Source organism: Corella eumyota, chromosome 2 (assembly GCF_963082875.1).
Source record: "Corella eumyota chromosome 2, kaCorEumy4.1, whole genome shotgun sequence".
NCBI lineage: Eukaryota > Metazoa > Chordata > Ascidiacea > Phlebobranchia > Corellidae > Corella > Corella eumyota.
In genome coordinates this window covers 13,549,631-13,566,232 of record NC_137491.1, presented here as the reverse complement: position 1 = coordinate 13,566,232, position 16,602 = coordinate 13,549,631, and the positions used below count along the sequence as shown (strand labels likewise).

The following is a 16,602-nucleotide window of genomic DNA, read 5'->3' as shown; positions in this document are numbered from 1 at the left end:
AATGTTTCAACTAACATAATAACGACAACTGTGGTTGTTCGTCTACCAAAAAGGTAGACGAACGCGTCTGACTTAAGGTCTGTTTGCAAGAGTGGCGGGGCTTTTAACAGTAAAAACAATGGGCTTTTATACCCAAAAATAAGATAATTATGTTTACGAAGAAGGGCAATAAAATAGGTACGAGTTTATAAGTATAATCAATGTTTAGGTTTGTTCCTTTTGTTGGTCGTTGACATCGTGTTGCAGGCATCATGTAAACTGGTTAAAGGCGTTTTACTGCAGAAAATGACGACGTGGTCGTTGATTAATAAAATCGCGCAGTTTATTGTTTTGTTGTTAGACCGTCTTTAATTGCTTTAATGTTCTTTAATTGCTAAAACAAATCCCAGTCAACAGTGCGTTGCGCTTGTCCACTTTTCAAAAAAGGTAAGTAACTAAAAACAAATTTAAAAAAAATATTTAGAATGGTTCTTTAATAAATTGTCAAAAACACAAAACTTAAAGTTATCTTAATATTCTAAAATTAAAAGTAAACAAATTTTATTAAATATAAAAAAGTTATTTAATTTATTAAAATGTTTTGTTCGCTGATTCTAAAAAATTAACGTTTATATATAATTACAGTGCTGAATCTAGTTTAACATTATGTTATCTTAAGTCATTTTATAAAACAACTAATAAACTCGTCATTATTTTTTTTAAAACAAATATGCTTAGTAACTACCTCTTAGTTTGGTGGTTTACTATGACTTGTCTTTCGCAATATTTCGTTTATTTACAAAAAAGCATCGTAAAGGCTACATGGAATAAATCACAATTTCTTTACTCATTTTTCAGTACATATTCGTTTATTTTCTTTTTTGTTATATATATTATTTAATTTTTTGTATTTTGCTATAACAAAAAACCTTTAGTTCAAGGATAATCTTTTTTTTTAAATAGAAAAATATTTTAAATTAAGAAATACCTAAACGTGTTTATTGTTTTTTATTTCTAGTTTACTTTTTTTGATTTTTGTGAAAAACTTTTTGGGCTAGAAGTTTTGCTAACATTAGGAAGATTTTTCCTTAGAAGCGACATGCCTCACTACTCGGATTTCTTAGAATCGAGCAGCACTTTAATTGCCACCCATATTTGCGCCTAAATCCAACATTTGCTAAGGCTAAAAAAACTCTCAACAGAATAACCATGTTTAATGAAAAAAAATTAACGAAATAAAAAAATGTTCAGTAATTTCAAGCTGCGACCCATCTACTGACACGATTAACTATAAACAAATGTAAAAACTTTATTCACAACTAATTTTGGAGTTGTTAATCTCTTAAAGCCAACAAAAGTTTAAGAAAGCTTATAGTTACTCTTATAAAAACGATTTATTTACAATTGTGAATAAAATATTTGGCAAGTTAAAAAGCATGATTTGATTTTTTTACATATGCAAGCCTTAACCAAAATAGCTTCGTTGTGACAATTAAAAAATGTTTTTTTTTTTTTCTTAAAAATTGTACACAAATATGAGGTATCAAAATTAAAAAAAAAAACAATACTGTGTTATTGTATGTATGCTAAAGTTCAGCTTACAAACAAAAAACATAATTAAGTATAACAAATTTATGCAATATTAAAGGTTTAGCTAAATTCAATTTTGTAAAGAAGATTTTGAATAAGAGCTTTGGCACGCGCATTTTTTTCTGGGGACAGTGTTGCTAAAGTAGTCATTATTCTTTTACAAAACACCTCGTTACTTTCTGTAAAAAAAAATTATACAACAACTTTAAATTTTAATTAAAGCAAATGTGTTACAGTTGAAATCATAAATACTAAGCAGTTCAAAAATAAGAAGTTTGAACAATTGTCTGCATTTTTAACTTTTGTTGAAAAAAAAATTGAAAAAAAATCAAATTTTTCTTACCTAAAATGTTGATATTCTTATTTTGTGATAAACTTTTATTTTCCTCATTCGTATCTTTTGTTTTAGCTAAATGAGAGCAAAAACATTTCTTACACCATAGAAACTGGTACAATATTTTATCTACAGTAAGTTGTGTTAGAGAAAAAAAATTTAAAATAACTTATGTTCCAAGATACAATTCATCCTAAAAAATAATGGGTGGTTATTATTATTCTTTATGCTATTAGAATAATCTTTGTCCTTTAAACTTTTAAATATTTGATATTTTGTTTACCATCAGATTGTGTTTTAATCCTCTCATTTTTAAAATGTTATTTTCACTAACTCATAAAAAATATGTGTTTCTTTATTACAATTTAAAGGTTGTATTTAGGTTTTTAAGTTTTGGTCAATTGTATATCATAGTATTAATAACATTTTAGGCATTTAAAAGTTAGTCTAATGTATATCATGATAATAATAACTTGAAAATGGGTTAAAAAATAAATTTTTGTGCATTTAAAAGTCTATTTCTCTTCAATTTATTAAATTTTTTTTAATTAAGTTATGTTTTATGCATATCTTTTAATATATTTTTGTCCTTAAATTATCAAACAATTTTGTACCATATTTTATTTATCCTATAAATCTAGTTTTACCTTTTTTTGATCTTAAAGTTCTTGAAGAATTTAGTTCATCAGCTTCACAATCTGTATCACTGTCACTGTCCAATGGCTTTTTGGCAAGTCTTATTTTAGGACTTTTGTTTACTTCAACGAATTTTGCTTTCTTCTTTCTCTCATTTAAACTTACCATAACTTTAGAAACCTGCAAAACAATTGAGTTAAAAATAAAAAGACAGGGTTAATAAACAATATTATTTTGATTACCTTGATTTTTTTAAAGCGGAATAATTTAAGAAACAAGAAGAAAAACATACTTATAAATAAAAAAATAGAAGTTATTAACAGACCCTCACTAATTTTTCATTATTCTGTGTAGAAGTAAGTTCTTGGTACAAATCCTGGCCCATTTTGTCACCCATTTTTTCAAATATCTTGTTGATACTGTGCGCTACAACATATGGAATTGGATCCACAGCTGAAATAATAGATATTTCTTGCTCTGCAGGTTCTACAAATTTTAAAGCAAGTTTGTTGGTTAATTACATCCAAACTAATTTAGCATAAAAAAAAAACCTTATTAACTAACAAGTACAATTATATTTATATTTTTTAAAAGCAAACTTATTCTAATCAAAAACTACAAAAAAAAAACAAAAAACAATCAATCGCTAAACATATAAAAATATATTTATTATAAATCTGATTTATACTGTGCAGAAACACAGAGCTTAAGCCTTGTATTGCTAAATTTTAATTTTAAACAGTTTTTTCTCTATTTTAACAAAAAAATTATGATACAATCCAATAATAGATTAATTTTAAACTAAATAAAACACATATATACATTTATTAATATTTTTACTGTATTTGTTATGTTTGTTACAGAGTAGGCTATAGTTATTGAGGTCACATGACACGCTTAACAAATATTCTTAAAAACACTTTTTTATATGTATACACTGTATTGCCATAATAAACTATTTATTAAAAAGCAAATTACTTGTACTCTTCGACAATAAACAGTTTTAATCCTATGACGATCCTTACTGATTTTTTTTGTACTTCACGGTCCTTGCTAATCTTTTTTTTATTTTATTTTTTATGGGTGAATGCATGAAAATGCCAATTTACATACGATGTGATATATTTTATTAACCCCATATTACTCTAACCATACTCTGAAAAATACACTTCAAATTCTAAATTATTGTCGACCTAAAGTTAAATGCTAAATATTCGTTGGTGATAAGAAATTTTAAAATAGTCTTTGCTAACTCTACTATTGATTTACTATCTTAACAAAATTTAGTGCAAGATACATACCTGGAGATTCAGGATCATAATATGCTCCATCTGCTTTCATATTACAAACTGAGCGAATTCTTCCAGCTAAATTTTCATCTGTCTTAATCCATAAGGTCGGACAAGACCTTCCAACATGGGACAAAACTTTTGTCAGCCTTCTGTAAGGTATTTTGATAGTGATGTCCCCACCATGTTTATCTTCTGCAAAGAAAATATAAAATTATTATATTGACAAATTAATTTAATAGTTAATTAGTTTTTTTGGTATTTTTATGTCTTATTCTGTGCCAAAAAAATAATTTTTGATCAAATAACTGTTCACTAAAAATGGGATTAAATTACTAATATCTGTTAAGAAAAATACGTTTTTTAGGCTTGGCAAAAGTATAAGTAAGCTCTAGTCACAAAAGCAATAGCAAGCTTGAAGGAAAATTAACCCAAAAACCAATGTTCTTGCAACTTACCAGCAGCGTGGTGTAGGGGTAAAAGAGCTTGCTACGCCCCCATGAGGTCGTGGGTTCAATCCCCACTGCTCTCAAGCTGTAGCGTCCTAGAGTAACACGCTATAAATGGTATAAACTCCTGCTGAGCCAACACATCATCAGCAGCATAATTACTGGGCAATTATGGTTTCTATAATATCCCAAACTGCAACAGGCAACTCAAGACTTGGTCCAAGTAACTGATGTTATTCTATGTTTAGGTCGCCCATTCGACCTTCCCTTAGCGAGGGATAAATATATATATGAAAAAAAATCTTAGACAAAAAATATTTGTTTTAATATGCAATTCATAATTGATCACTATTTTTATATAAAAATGCTATGCAATTAAAACCAATTTATAAAAGACTATGGGCCTATAACACCATAACTTTAATTTGTGTTAATTGTTTATAAACTTAAAAGGTATTATTTAAACAAAAAAACAAATAAATACAGGTAATACCTACTTTAGTAAAATAGGAATGTTCCGCAAAAATAACTTCTTAACAAAAAATGACTTTATAAAATTTAAAACTTACCTCCCTGTGGAAGGACAGTAAATCTTATGCCCTTAAGGTCTATTGTAACTTTTATTTGTTTATCTTTTTCCTTATCATTGCTTACACCAGATTTGATGGATGCACTAGTTTTTAATGTGCCAATTCGAACTGCTCTTGCAATATATTCCACACTATTTTCACTTTTCATTAGGGCGTTCATTTTGATAATTTAGTGGTATATACAAATAAACCAAATAAATGAAATCTAAAAAGTACATAATACTTTAAAAGGAACATAAACCTAATTATAATTTAGAATTTTTTTAATAAGATTATTAGCATGTAAGCGTAGGCGAATTAGATAACTATTTTAAAAACATGCTTGGTAAGACAACAAAAAATAAAAAAAATCTGATATCAATATCAAAACTAAATTAAATAATATATACACATATAATTTTAGTTGTATTAAGTTAAGTAGTACCATAGTACTTTTTAATTTTGTAATTACCAACAAAATGTATAATTCATAAAGGTATAAATTATGACTCAAGCAAATGAATTAAAATATTGACCTACTAGTATTTTAGTATGTGTAAGTAAAATACTACATAACCTAAACTACAATATACAATATATTACAATATATATAAACAAATTTTCTATAAAATATTGCATTTGTCATTCTTTGGGGATCTTTGAACTTTTTGCTGCGTTGGCTGCAGTTGTACTTCATTGTCAAATTGTTGTTGTAATTTTTTAGCTAAATTATGATCGGAATTTTCTGTCTCTTTGTTATCAAGTTTTTGCAAAGGTTTAGTAGTGGAGGTACTCTGAAAATCATGTGCTATAGAACTTTCACTTTTTTGGAGTGACAAAGCCATTTGAAGATCATTTTCCAATTGCTGCTTGTTTGTGGGTTCAAAACTGCTATTTTCTTCCTCATAACAAAAGTTGGGGCTTCGAAAATCAGAATCAGTAAAATGTGTATCTCCTGAAACGCTGGACAAACTTTCCCATACAATTCTTGGTTTGTTTAAAAATCCCTGATCTGTTACAAGAGTAAATAATTCATTTTCATTTTTGCACAATGTTAAAAAGTGATTGTTTCTAAATAAAATTGAAATTTCGTGGTTGTTTAGTGATTCTAATAAACTAACTACACCATGGTATGTAATTTGAGACATTGACGAGTTTAAAAATTCTTCAACAATTAAACCTTCGCGAAGCAAATTTTCATTTGTTGATTCCTTACTTCTGATTATTTTGTCAATAAGTTGATTATAACTACAATTACATATTAATTTATGTGTTGTTGCATCTTGAGGATCAGGTACCCAGCCATGATATAAACGTATATTTAATAGGTCAAACACTGCTAGTTCAGAAGTAAATTCAAAACTTGACACATTTTGAAATTTAACATTTACATCAATACCAGTTAATAACTTCGGAAATACAGCAATAGCGTCTGAGATGTTTTTTTCATAATTCAATTTTTCTGTTTCTGTTAAATCAGTTGGCATGTCTTCTAACATTAATACGCCTATGTGATCAATTAACCGCTTTGAAGATATAGTTTGCAGTCCAGAGGGCAACCGAATTCGTTTTGTTAAGAGCAATAAATTTAAAATTGCCAAAAGCGGACAGGGGCCATTTCGATTTTGTGTTATTATTGCAACATTTTCACTTTTCCACAAAACCCACTTAATAAAGTAGTCGAGATTGGTTTCACTATGACTATTATCCAAATTCTGAGAAGTATTAGATTGTTCTTTCAAGTTTGTTTTTAAATCGGTTTCGATTTCTTTATTTTGCTTATTGCTATGTTCATTAGCGGAACTAGAAACTGTATTATTTGAATCTTTAATGGCCATTTAAAATGCGTTTATTTTATTTTTCTATAATTTTATTCTGCGTATGTCCAGGAAACAAAGAGTGGTAATACTGAAAAGAAACTACTAGCTTTGACTTGTAACGTTAGAATGACCAATTTTAAAGTTGTTCTTTAAAGTAATCAGGGTCATTCTCTGCTCTGTACGGGTCGACTGAAAATGAGGGAATGGAAATTGAAGGAACGGAAAATGAAGGAACGGAAAATGAAGGAACCGGAAAATGAAGGAACGAAAAATGAAGGAACTGGAAAATGAAAGAACGGAAAATGAAGAAACCGGAAAATGAAGGAACGGAAATTGAAGAAAAGTAAAAAAAGGAGTAGCGGAATCCTAAAAAATAAAACGCGGAAATACCGTTGACTGTTTATTTAGGTTTACTGTCATTTATTCGAGAACTGATAAGCGATAATGAGTTAATTTTTATTACCCCAGCATACCCTAACCCTCTTCTATAAAATGCCCGTTTATTTCTAAAATAATATTGACTTAAATACAAATAAATAGTCGACGGAATTTCCGCGTTTTATTTTTATAGGATTCCGCCTCTCCTTTTTCACTTTTCTTCAATTTCCGTTCCTTCATTTTCCGGTTCTTTTATTTTCCGTTCCTTTATTTTCCGGTTCCTTCATTTTCCGTTCCTTCATTTTCCGGTTCCTTCATTTTCCGTTCCTTCAATTTCCGTTCCTTCATTTTCCATTCCCTCAAATTCCGCGTCCCCCTCTGTACTGCTCTCAGCTTATTAAATAAAACAAGCGGACTATTTTTTTTGTATATATCTTTATCCTCGATGTGAGAATGCGAATGCGCGACTTAAACATAGAGTAACATCAGTTACTCCGACTCAGTCTCGAGTTGCCTATGGCAGTTTGGGATATTATAGATTATAATTGCCCGGTGTGTTTTTACCACTACACAACGCTGCATAGGTGGGCACAGGTAATCGATAGTAATTGCTTACATTGTTTAAAGATTGCGACGTTTAAACCCGATAGACGGCGATATTAAATATATATATCCCTATATTACCATGGATTTACTTGTAAAATATTGAATTAACGGGCTTAATTTAACGGGAGCACAATTTAACAAAAATTAACAGGTTCGATAACAATTTTTAAAATTGACTCAAAAGTTAAATTCTAACAAAAAATTTAACTTCGTTATTTTCAACACATCAACGATGTGGTGCACACTTTTGTGTTTAAGCATTAGAAAATCTTCACTTGTAGGTGTGAACTTTTGTGCTAAGGTATATCTTCTATATGTGACGTCACAACTTTTGGAATTTAATTTATTGAGACACTTTAGCTTATTATAAATATTTTGTAAAGAAACAACACATCCATTAACCTAACATAAATGCCACGGGTGATTTGACTTAAACCCCTGTTCTGTAATACCCCAATTCTAGTAAACCGTTTATCGTAGACACTAATACTTTGGATTACGCTTTGGGTGTGTTCTTTCACAAAAAGGCGGAGGCAGAAAAACGTTGTCGGTTATGGAAACCGAACCCTATCCAAGGCAGAAAGGCATTATTCGATAAGGACAACTAGAAAAGAATTATTAGCCCTTATTTTTGCAACAAAACTATATAGGTGTTATTTGATGAGAAGACAGTTTCAAATTCCGACCATTCTTTCTTACGATGGTGTTATGTCCATTATCGATCTTATTAAAAATTTGAAATGATTTATTGGCGGGAGGTCACTTTTAGTGAGCTCCGGCGTTTCACGCTGAATCATTCGGCTTGATCCCAGCTGCGGAAGATTTTCCCTCCCCATCGTCACTTATGAAGCATTTGTTGTTCTGTTTATCGATAATGCTTTGTATTTTCTTTATTGTTTGTATGCGTTTTCTCCTATTTTATTTCGCTTTAAATAACTGGCAATATAGCTTTTTGGTCAGTTCGCTGGACGTAAAAACTCATAAATAAGTAAGGCCGAAGTAAGGTTTAACACACAATTAGACTTTCGCTTTTATACTTAATTTGTTGATTATATACTTTGTAGTTTGTGTTTCATGTCATATTTTTGTGTCGCATTTATTTCCCATTTCCTGTAGTTTCAATTCTAATTAAAAGCCGCTTGTACAGATTACATTTGGTAAATTGAATCCTTGGGCAGGTTTTGGTAATAAGTTAGCGAGTTTGATTTAACACGGCTATTTTGTGTATTTTAATTAAGTGTGGCTTTCTTATCGATGCTCATCTTTACAGCGTACTCTATTGGGGTTTAATAATTGTTTAAGCCATAGTAGGAGTGTATTAGATCCTACATTGCGAGATTTACGAGTTTTACCTTAGTAAGATATGGAAAGTTGTTAGGTATTACTTGTGCGAAGGTAAAAGTATTTTTTGTGTGCTAATTTGTGATAGTTAGTTTTTGTAAAGTTGTTGAATATAAGATTCAATAACTTGTGTGTGTGGTTAATAATATACATAGGGTTTTGTTAATTAAGTTGTTAATTAATTTTTGTGAAATATGGAGGAAGGAAACGTCACTTTTCCTGCCGTAACAACGGAAGGTATGGTTGTTACTTCGTCCACCACTGTGGACACTTCGACTAGTAAAACTGTTACTAAGTCGGGACCTTTGGGGTCAAAGGAAGAGCGTACGTATGCTCTATCGGCATTTACCCGATGTAAGAACAAACTTTGCAAAGAAATAGAAGCAGAGTGTTCTGATAGTAAAGAAGTCACAAGGTTAAAGGGTGACTTTGATACGGCCTACGAAAGAGTTGTAAGCGCATGCAAGAACTATATTTCCCAGTCAGAGGGAGATGTAAGAACCTCCGCTACTTCAAAATTGAAGGAAATAGAACAGCGGAAAGTTGTAGCCGACAATCGGTACCAGGCATATTTGGAGACCTGTGTCCGAAAAACTTCTTCAAGAGCAGGTTCTGTTGCCGGACGGTCGATTAGATCTGGTCGCTCGCACCGCAGCAGACGAAGCGTTGAAGCTCTCGAAGAAAATGTGGAAGTTGTCCGCTCAACAGCCGAGTTTATGGAACAGCGTCACGAAATTGACAAACTTCAAGATGAACTTGAAGCTAAGCGCCAAGAAAGGGAACTTGAAGCTAAGCGCCAAGAAAGGGAACTTGAAGCCCAGCGCCAAGAAAGGGAACTTGAAGCTAAGCGCCAGCGGCAGGAGCTTGAAGCCCAGAGAAAAGTTAAAGAGTTAAACAGGAAAAGCGAGGAACTTAAAATGCAAGAACAAATTGTTCATGCACAAGAAAAGGTTCGTTTTGCTGAGAGATACGAAGATAGCGAATTTGGCTCCGATATCTCTGAGGTTTTGCCTTTAAGGCTGAAACAATATGCAAAGCCTGTTACCGAACCAGAAGTGAACTTTAATGAAACATCATTGTCGCATTTACGAATATACGAAGGCGACAAATCACCTCGCTCAATAAAGGCAGCGGGGCCGGCACCAACTGCAGTTTCACCGGCATTGGCACATCGACCAAGGCCGTCTGTATTGGCGGACCCGAGAGATTATCTTTCCGGCCAAGAGGATCGTGTTTATGACCGACCTCAACCTGTTCAGCAGCATCAGCCGCCATTTTTAAGTTTTGATTTTGCTACGCCAAAGATTAAATTGGATAGCTTTAGTGGCAACGTGTTAGAATACTTGGGATTTATACGACGTTTGAAGAATTTGTTTAACGTAGAATTCACGATAACAGTGCCCGTTTAAGTTTTCTACTTAAATATTGTACTGGCGAGGCCTCACAAGCGATTCGCGGTTGTGACGTCATTGAAGACCGAACAAAGGCATACCGTGAGGCACGACTTAGACTGCATGAAAAGTACAATCAGCCTGATATACTCAAAGAAGCTGCAATGGATAAAATAGTAAAGGCACCAAAACTAAAGGAGTTTGATGCCGACGGCTGGAACACATTTGCCGACGACCTTTACTTTTGTGCTTGTACTTTAAGTGCAGGTGGCTTTGAATATGACCTTAACAGTCAAGACACAATCTTCAAAGTCTTACGAAGATTTCCAGAAAATGCTTGGAAAAGTTACAAAGAATTCGCTAATGACATGGAAGATCATGGCAAAGACACCAACATTTGAAGATGTTATGTTGTTCGTAAAAAGAATTGCGAAACATCAACGTCGATCTTTACACCGCCTGCAGCTTAAACGGGACTGCAGGTCAAAGGTGCCCACTGCCCAATACACCGCTAGAGGTAGGGCAACCCGACCTGGTCGTGTATTCGCTGCTGTTGAAAAGGAAAGCAACAAAAGAAGATATAATGGTCCTGTGCAAAAGTGCACATCTTGCAGTGAACACCACCCTTTATGGCAATGTGGAGTTTTCAAATCAAAAACCCCACAAGATCGACGCGAGCATGTAAAAACCAAACGCTTATGCTTCCAATGCCTTCGAGCAGGACACCAATCTCGAGACTGTAAATATGACAAAGGCTGCAGGGATTGTGGCAAGAGGCATAATACTCTTCTGCATATTACTATTCCGCAAAGTAGCGCCGAGGCTAGTGCGGAGCCGCAAAGCGAGTCAGCTATTGTGGCATGCAACGAGGTTTCCCACAACAGCGTAAAAAATGTGAAACGTTTCAAGATTGTGCCAGTTAAAGTTTGGGGCAACAATCAAAGTAATTTTGTGGAAACTTATGCCTTTCTGGATGACGGTTCAGATACAAGTATTTGCACTGCAAGTCTTGCAAAGAAATTGGGTCTCAAGGAGACAAATGAACATATCGAGCTCTACACAGCAAATTCGGTAACAAGCCATGGGAGCCGAGTTGACTCGTTATATGTAAAGGGGATCAATAAAACAGAATCGTTTAATGTCGAAAAACTTTTGGTGCTCGACCATATTGTCAACGTAAGTGACAGCATTCTTACGGAAAAGGTGGCAAACATGTATCCGCATCTGCGTGACCTGAAGTTTCCTGAACTTAAATTAAAATCAGTGGAGCTACTTCTGGGAAACAATGTTCACGATGCATTCAGGGTTTCTGAATGGCGTTACGGCAAAAAGGGCCAGCCTTTCGGGTTACACACGGCCTTAGGCTGGACATTGTTTGGCTCGGACCATAATATAAAGAAACAATCGCAACGAATAAATGTTAACTTTATGCATGAACCTGAACAAGTATCAGCATCATGCAGCGACATTTTAAATGTCTTGTCGAGCGACTTTCATGACCTTGATTGCGAGCAAAGGAGCGAAATGTCATTAAACGACAAAAGGGCGTTGAAAATTATGGATAAAACAGTTTTGCGGAACGGCGAACACTATGAAATCGGATTACCATGGAAAGAGGAATATATCAAACTTCCGAAGAATAGGAAAATGGCACTTCAAAGGCTGCAATCTTTGAAGAAGAAGTTTATTACTAACCCTGATATTTTTAGGCAATATAGGGAGAAAATTGATGAATATGTAAAATTAGGACATGTCACTGTATTGGCTAATAGGAACCGTATAAATGATATAACGTGGTATATACCACACCACTGTACGGGGCCTAAGTTCCGTATAGTGTTTGATTGTGCTGCGAAACACTGCGGTGTTTCTTTAAATGATGTTTTATTACAGGGGCCTGACCTTACTAACAGCCTGGTTGGAGTGCTTTTGCGCTTTCGCCAAGAGGCTATTGCCCTCGTGGCAGATATTAAAGGCATGTTCCATCAGGTTTTTGTGAGACCATGTGATCGTGATGCCATGCGATTTTTGTGGTGGCCCCATAATGACCTTTCTCGAGCCCCAGTTGACTATCAGATGAACGTGCATATTTTCGGTGCAACTTCGTCGCCAAGCTGTGCGTCATATGCGCTTAGGAAAACTGCTGACGACAACGCAACAAAAGCAGATAAGAATGTTGTAAATACTATTAAGCGTAACTTTTATGTAGATGATTTGTTAAAGTCGTGTAAGTCTGTTGAAGCGGTGGCTTTCATTTAACGAAATACATTAGTAATAACAGGTCCGTACTATCGTCAATCCCAGCGTGTGACTTGGCATCTTCGGTGGTAAATTTAGATTTACACGAACTGCCAACCGAGCGAGCGCTTGGTATGTATTGGAACACCTCTTTAGACCGTTTCGAGGTAAAAGTAAACGTTCAAACTAAACCGTCCACGAGACGAGGTATACTATCGATGGTAAGTCAGGTATATGACCCATTGGGTTTTTCTTCTCCATTTATTCTTCCTGCACGCAAACTTTTACAGAAAGCATGTTCTGCACAGTTGGGCTGGGACGATCTGGTTCCAGAACAACATATTAACACTTGGAATAATTGGCTTAACACTCTTGTTGATTTAGAGCACATTAGTATACCCAGATGTTTTAAGCCTGTAAATGTTGATTATTGTTGTATTGAGCTGCACACGTTTAGTGATGCTAGCAATGTGGGTTATGGTGCTGTTAGTTATTTACGCATGATTGATTTGCATGGTAATATCTATTTGTCTTTTGTAATGGGGAAGGCACGTGTTTCTCCCCTTAAGCCTGTAAGCGTACCCCGACTCGAACTTACGGCGGCCGTGGTAGCCGTAAAACTCAGCGACCTTATACGTCGAGAACTGGAATATAAAATTGACAATGTTTATTTATGGACTGATTCTACAACCGTTCTCCAATACATTACAAACACATCAACGCGATTTCAAACCTTTGTCGCTAATCGATTAGAAATGATTCATTCGCTTTCGAAACCAGAACAATGGATGCATGTTGACACAAAGCGAAATCCCGCTGACATTGCATCAAGAGGCTTAATGCCTAATGAACTGCACAAGGCAGACCTGTGGTTTAAAGGCCCAACCTTTCTTTATAAGACAGTCGAACATTGGCCGGTTCGCCCTGCTATCTTGCCGTTATTGACAGCCGATCCTGAGGTCAAGTCAGTGACCTTGTGTAATGTTGTTTGCAGTGATCAATTTAGTTTACTTCGTTTGTGGCGTCGTTATTCTTCGTTTACAAACCTACAACGAGCAACCGCCTGGATTTTGCGATATCGCACCTTTTTGTTATGGAAGGTGTCTCAACGGAAAGCTAAATCTAACGACGAATACGCCATTCCTGAATTTTTATCGCTAAAAGAACTAAATAGCGCAACAGCTGCCATTGTGCGGGCAGTTCAACGACAATCCTTTTCCGAGGTGATCAATCAACTTCATGACCACCAAACTTTCGACGAGCCTTTACAATTTAAGTCTCAGCAACATCTAAATAAATCAAAACAGCTTAGCACTTTAAGAAAGCTAAGCCCGGTTTTAGTTAAAGGCATTATGTACGTTGGTGGCAGGCTACATAATTCAACCGTCCCTCTAATCACCAAATATCCGATGATTCTTCCATCTAACCATGTTGTAACTGAACTTATTGTGACAAACTATCATAACAGGCATGGGCATTCGGGAACAATTCATGTCTTGTCCGCCACTCGAGAACGTTTTTGGATTCTACGCGGACAAGCCACTGTCAGAAGGATTCTACGAGGCTGTAGAAAATGCCGATTTTGGTCTGCTAAAGTGGGGGAACAAATTATGGCCACTTTACCGATGCCGAGGGTCACTTCAAAAAATCCTCCATTTATGTGTGGGGGTTGACTACATGGGGCCAATTCTCACAAAAAGTGGAAGAAGTCAAGTTAAACGATATGCTTGTATTTTTACTTGCATGGCTACTCGGGCTATTCACATCGAAGTAGCCCAATCTTTAGAAACAAGTGCTTTTATTGATGCTTATCGCCGATTCTCGTCTCGCCGCTTGGGTCCAAAAAGAATTTATAGCGATAACGGGACAAACTTTGTTGGGGCCGAGAGAGAGCTACGAGAAGGCATCAGGAGATGGAATAAAAAGCAAATTCACGACGCGCTCCTACAAAACGAGATTGATTGTAATTTTAATCCACAAGCTGCGAGTCACCAAGGCGGAGTCTGGGAGCGGATGATACGATCCGTTCGGAAAATCATGAGGCTAATAATAGGCGAAACCATTCTTGACGATTTTTCACTTTTAACCTTGATGGCTGAGATGGAACGAATCTTGAACAGCAGACCTCTGGTGCCACTCAGCGATGACTGCAAAGATGAATTGGCATTGACGCCAAGTATGTTGCTAAAAGGAGCAATAGACAAAGACCTGCCTCCAGACACGTTTGTCAAGGCAGACGGTTACAGGCGATCGTGGAGGTTGGTTCAACTTCTTGCTGATCAATTTTGGGACCGATGGACCAAAGAGTATTTGCCTTTGTTACAATTGCGACAAAAATGGCTTCAACCGATGAGAAATTTCACGGTTGGCGACGTGGTTTTAATCGTTCATGAGAACGCGAAGAGAGGACTCTGGCCGAAGGGGATTATCGAGAAGTGCATTAAAGACAAGAACGGGATGGTGCGTCGTGTCCAGGTGCGCACTGCATATGCTACCTTAACCCGAGACATTCGCAAAATTTGCCTTTTAGAAGGGGTCGCATAAATTTGTATTTTCTATGTTTTTTTTGTGCTTGTATTTACGCCTGCATGCCTCACAGTTTTCTTCTTTACACTTTCATATCATTTTTGTAAAACGTATTTTTGTGATAGGTGTGCCTTGTATTGCATGAACTGGCACACTTGCTACTTAATAGATGTAGCGTTAGTTTTATCGTTATTATATGTTATACATAATGTTAACTGAATACTTGATATGTTTGTTGAAATTTCGAATGCATAGTTATTGTGTTTATTTCTTGTATTTTGTTATCGTATAATGAACATTTTTGTTGTTAAATGCCCTCGTGTTATTACACTCTGTCATTTGGGGCCGGTATGTTATGTCCATTATCGATCTTATTAAAAATTTAAAATGATTTATTAGCGGGAGGTCACTTTTAGTGAGCTCTGGCGTTTCACGCTGAATCATTTGGCTTGATCCCAGCTGCGGGAGATTTTCCCTCCCCATCGTCACTTATGACGCATTTGTTGTTCTGTTTATCGATAATGCTTTGTATTTTCTTTATTGTTTGTATGCGCTTTCTCCTATTTTATTTCGCTTTAAATAACTGGCAATATAGCTTTTTGGTCAGTTCGCTGGACGTAAAAACTCATAAATAAGTAAGGCCGAAGTAAGGTTTAACACACAATTAGACTTTCGCTTTTATACTTAATTTGTTGATTATATACTTTGTAGTTTGTGTTTCATGTCATATTTTTGTGTCGCATTTATTTCCCATTTCCTGTAGTTTCAATTCTAATTAAAAGCCGCTTGTACAGATTACATTTGGTAAATTGAATCCTTGGGCAGGTTTTGGTAATAAGTTAGCGAGTTTGATTTAACACGGCTATTTTGTGTATTTTAATTAAGTGTGGCTTTCTTATCGATGCTCATCTTTACAACGTACTCTATTGGGGTTTAATAATTGTTTAAGCCATAGTAGGAGTGTATTAGATCCTACAGATGGCTTTAAAAACTCAAACCCCTTTACAGGCAATGCCCTCGTTAGATTGAACATCTTCCCTCTAAGTTTTTCTTATCATATTTTTCTTATCTGAAAAACCAGAATATATGTGGAAACGATTAATTTTTAATTCAGATTTCGGTCTAAGTGCAAACGATATTGCTGCAGCACAATAACAAGATCAAAATATAAGACCGATTTTTACATGGTTTCGAAAATGAGTAAAGTCTCAGTTTTAAATTATTAAAAGAAGCATTCAGAAGTTAATCAATGCTGAGGGCTATCCATTTCTAGCGCCCCCAAAATACTATCTAATTTACATAATGATCTTCTAGGTAGCGGCCATTTGGAATTCTCCAAAACATGCTATAAGGTCAACTAACAATTAAATTGGTTAAAGTGGAAAAAGAACACAGGTAGCTAATTCGGGCAATCGTTTTGTATTAGTGGCATGTGATTTGTTTACAAAATATGTAC

The 16,602-nt window shown here is 34.7% G+C and overlaps 5 protein-coding genes across 6 annotated transcripts; 3 read left to right on the top strand and 2 right to left on the bottom strand.

Moving 5' to 3' along the window:
• Positions 1-1,202: 1,202 nt before the first annotated feature.
• On the bottom strand, positions 1,203-5,078 carry LOC145741457 (uncharacterized). Of its 2 annotated transcripts, none has more exons than XM_082559048.1 (6): positions 4,847-5,078; positions 3,841-4,023; positions 2,865-3,025; positions 2,551-2,719; positions 1,913-1,978; positions 1,203-1,748 (listed from the first exon to the last, which is right to left on the bottom strand). In XM_082559048.1, exons 1-6 carry the CDS (start codon positions 5,025-5,027, stop codon positions 1,630-1,632), a joined length of 879 nt encoding a protein of 292 aa, XP_082415174.1. In that variant the 5' UTR covers positions 5,028-5,078; the 3' UTR covers positions 1,203-1,629. The 2 variants fall into 2 exon arrangements, 1 of the variants encoding a protein (XP_082415174.1); XR_014280935.1 differs by having other exon boundaries at positions 1,667-1,748; positions 1,913-2,096.
• A 387-nt stretch (positions 5,079-5,465) lies between these two features.
• LOC145741456 (ubiquitin carboxyl-terminal hydrolase MINDY-2-like) lies at positions 5,466-6,855 on the bottom strand. The gene has a single exon (XM_082559047.1). It carries the CDS (start codon positions 6,682-6,684, stop codon positions 5,470-5,472), a length of 1,215 nt encoding a protein of 404 aa, XP_082415173.1. The 5' UTR covers positions 6,685-6,855; the 3' UTR covers positions 5,466-5,469.
• A 3,935-nt stretch (positions 6,856-10,790) lies between these two features.
• Positions 10,791-12,641, top strand: LOC145742470 (uncharacterized). The gene has a single exon (XM_082560247.1). It carries the CDS (start codon positions 10,791-10,793, stop codon positions 12,639-12,641), a length of 1,851 nt encoding a protein of 616 aa, XP_082416373.1.
• A 197-nt stretch (positions 12,642-12,838) lies between these two features.
• Positions 12,839-14,293, top strand: LOC145742468 (uncharacterized). Its single transcript, XM_082560246.1, has one exon. It carries the CDS (start codon positions 12,839-12,841, stop codon positions 14,291-14,293), a length of 1,455 nt encoding a protein of 484 aa, XP_082416372.1.
• Positions 14,294-14,297: 4 nt separating this feature from the next.
• LOC145742467 (uncharacterized) lies at positions 14,298-15,164 on the top strand. The gene has a single exon (XM_082560245.1). It carries the CDS (start codon positions 14,298-14,300, stop codon positions 15,162-15,164), a length of 867 nt encoding a protein of 288 aa, XP_082416371.1.
• The last annotated feature ends 1,438 nt before the right edge of the window (positions 15,165-16,602 follow it).

Coding starts and splice junctions, on each gene's coding strand:
- LOC145742470 (XM_082560247.1), top strand. CDS start 10,791: ATGTTGTTCGTAAAAAGAATTGCGAAACATCAACGTCGATCTTTACAC.
- LOC145741457 (XM_082559048.1), bottom strand. CDS start 5,027: ATGAACGCCCTAATGAAAAGTGAAAATAGTGTGGAATATATTGCAAGA. Junction 4,024..4,846: donor TACTGTCCTTCCACAGGGAG/GTAAGTTTTAAA, acceptor TTTTCTTTGCAG/AAGATAAACATGGTGGGGAC. Junction 1,979..2,550: donor AACTTTAAGATCAAAAAAAG/GTAAAACTAGAT, acceptor GCTCTCATTTAG/CTAAAACAAAAGATACGAAT.
- LOC145742467 (XM_082560245.1), top strand. CDS start 14,298: ATGGGGCCAATTCTCACAAAAAGTGGAAGAAGTCAAGTTAAACGATAT.
- LOC145742468 (XM_082560246.1), top strand. CDS start 12,839: ATGGTAAGTCAGGTATATGACCCATTGGGTTTTTCTTCTCCATTTATT.
- LOC145741456 (XM_082559047.1), bottom strand. CDS start 6,684: ATGGCCATTAAAGATTCAAATAATACAGTTTCTAGTTCCGCTAATGAA.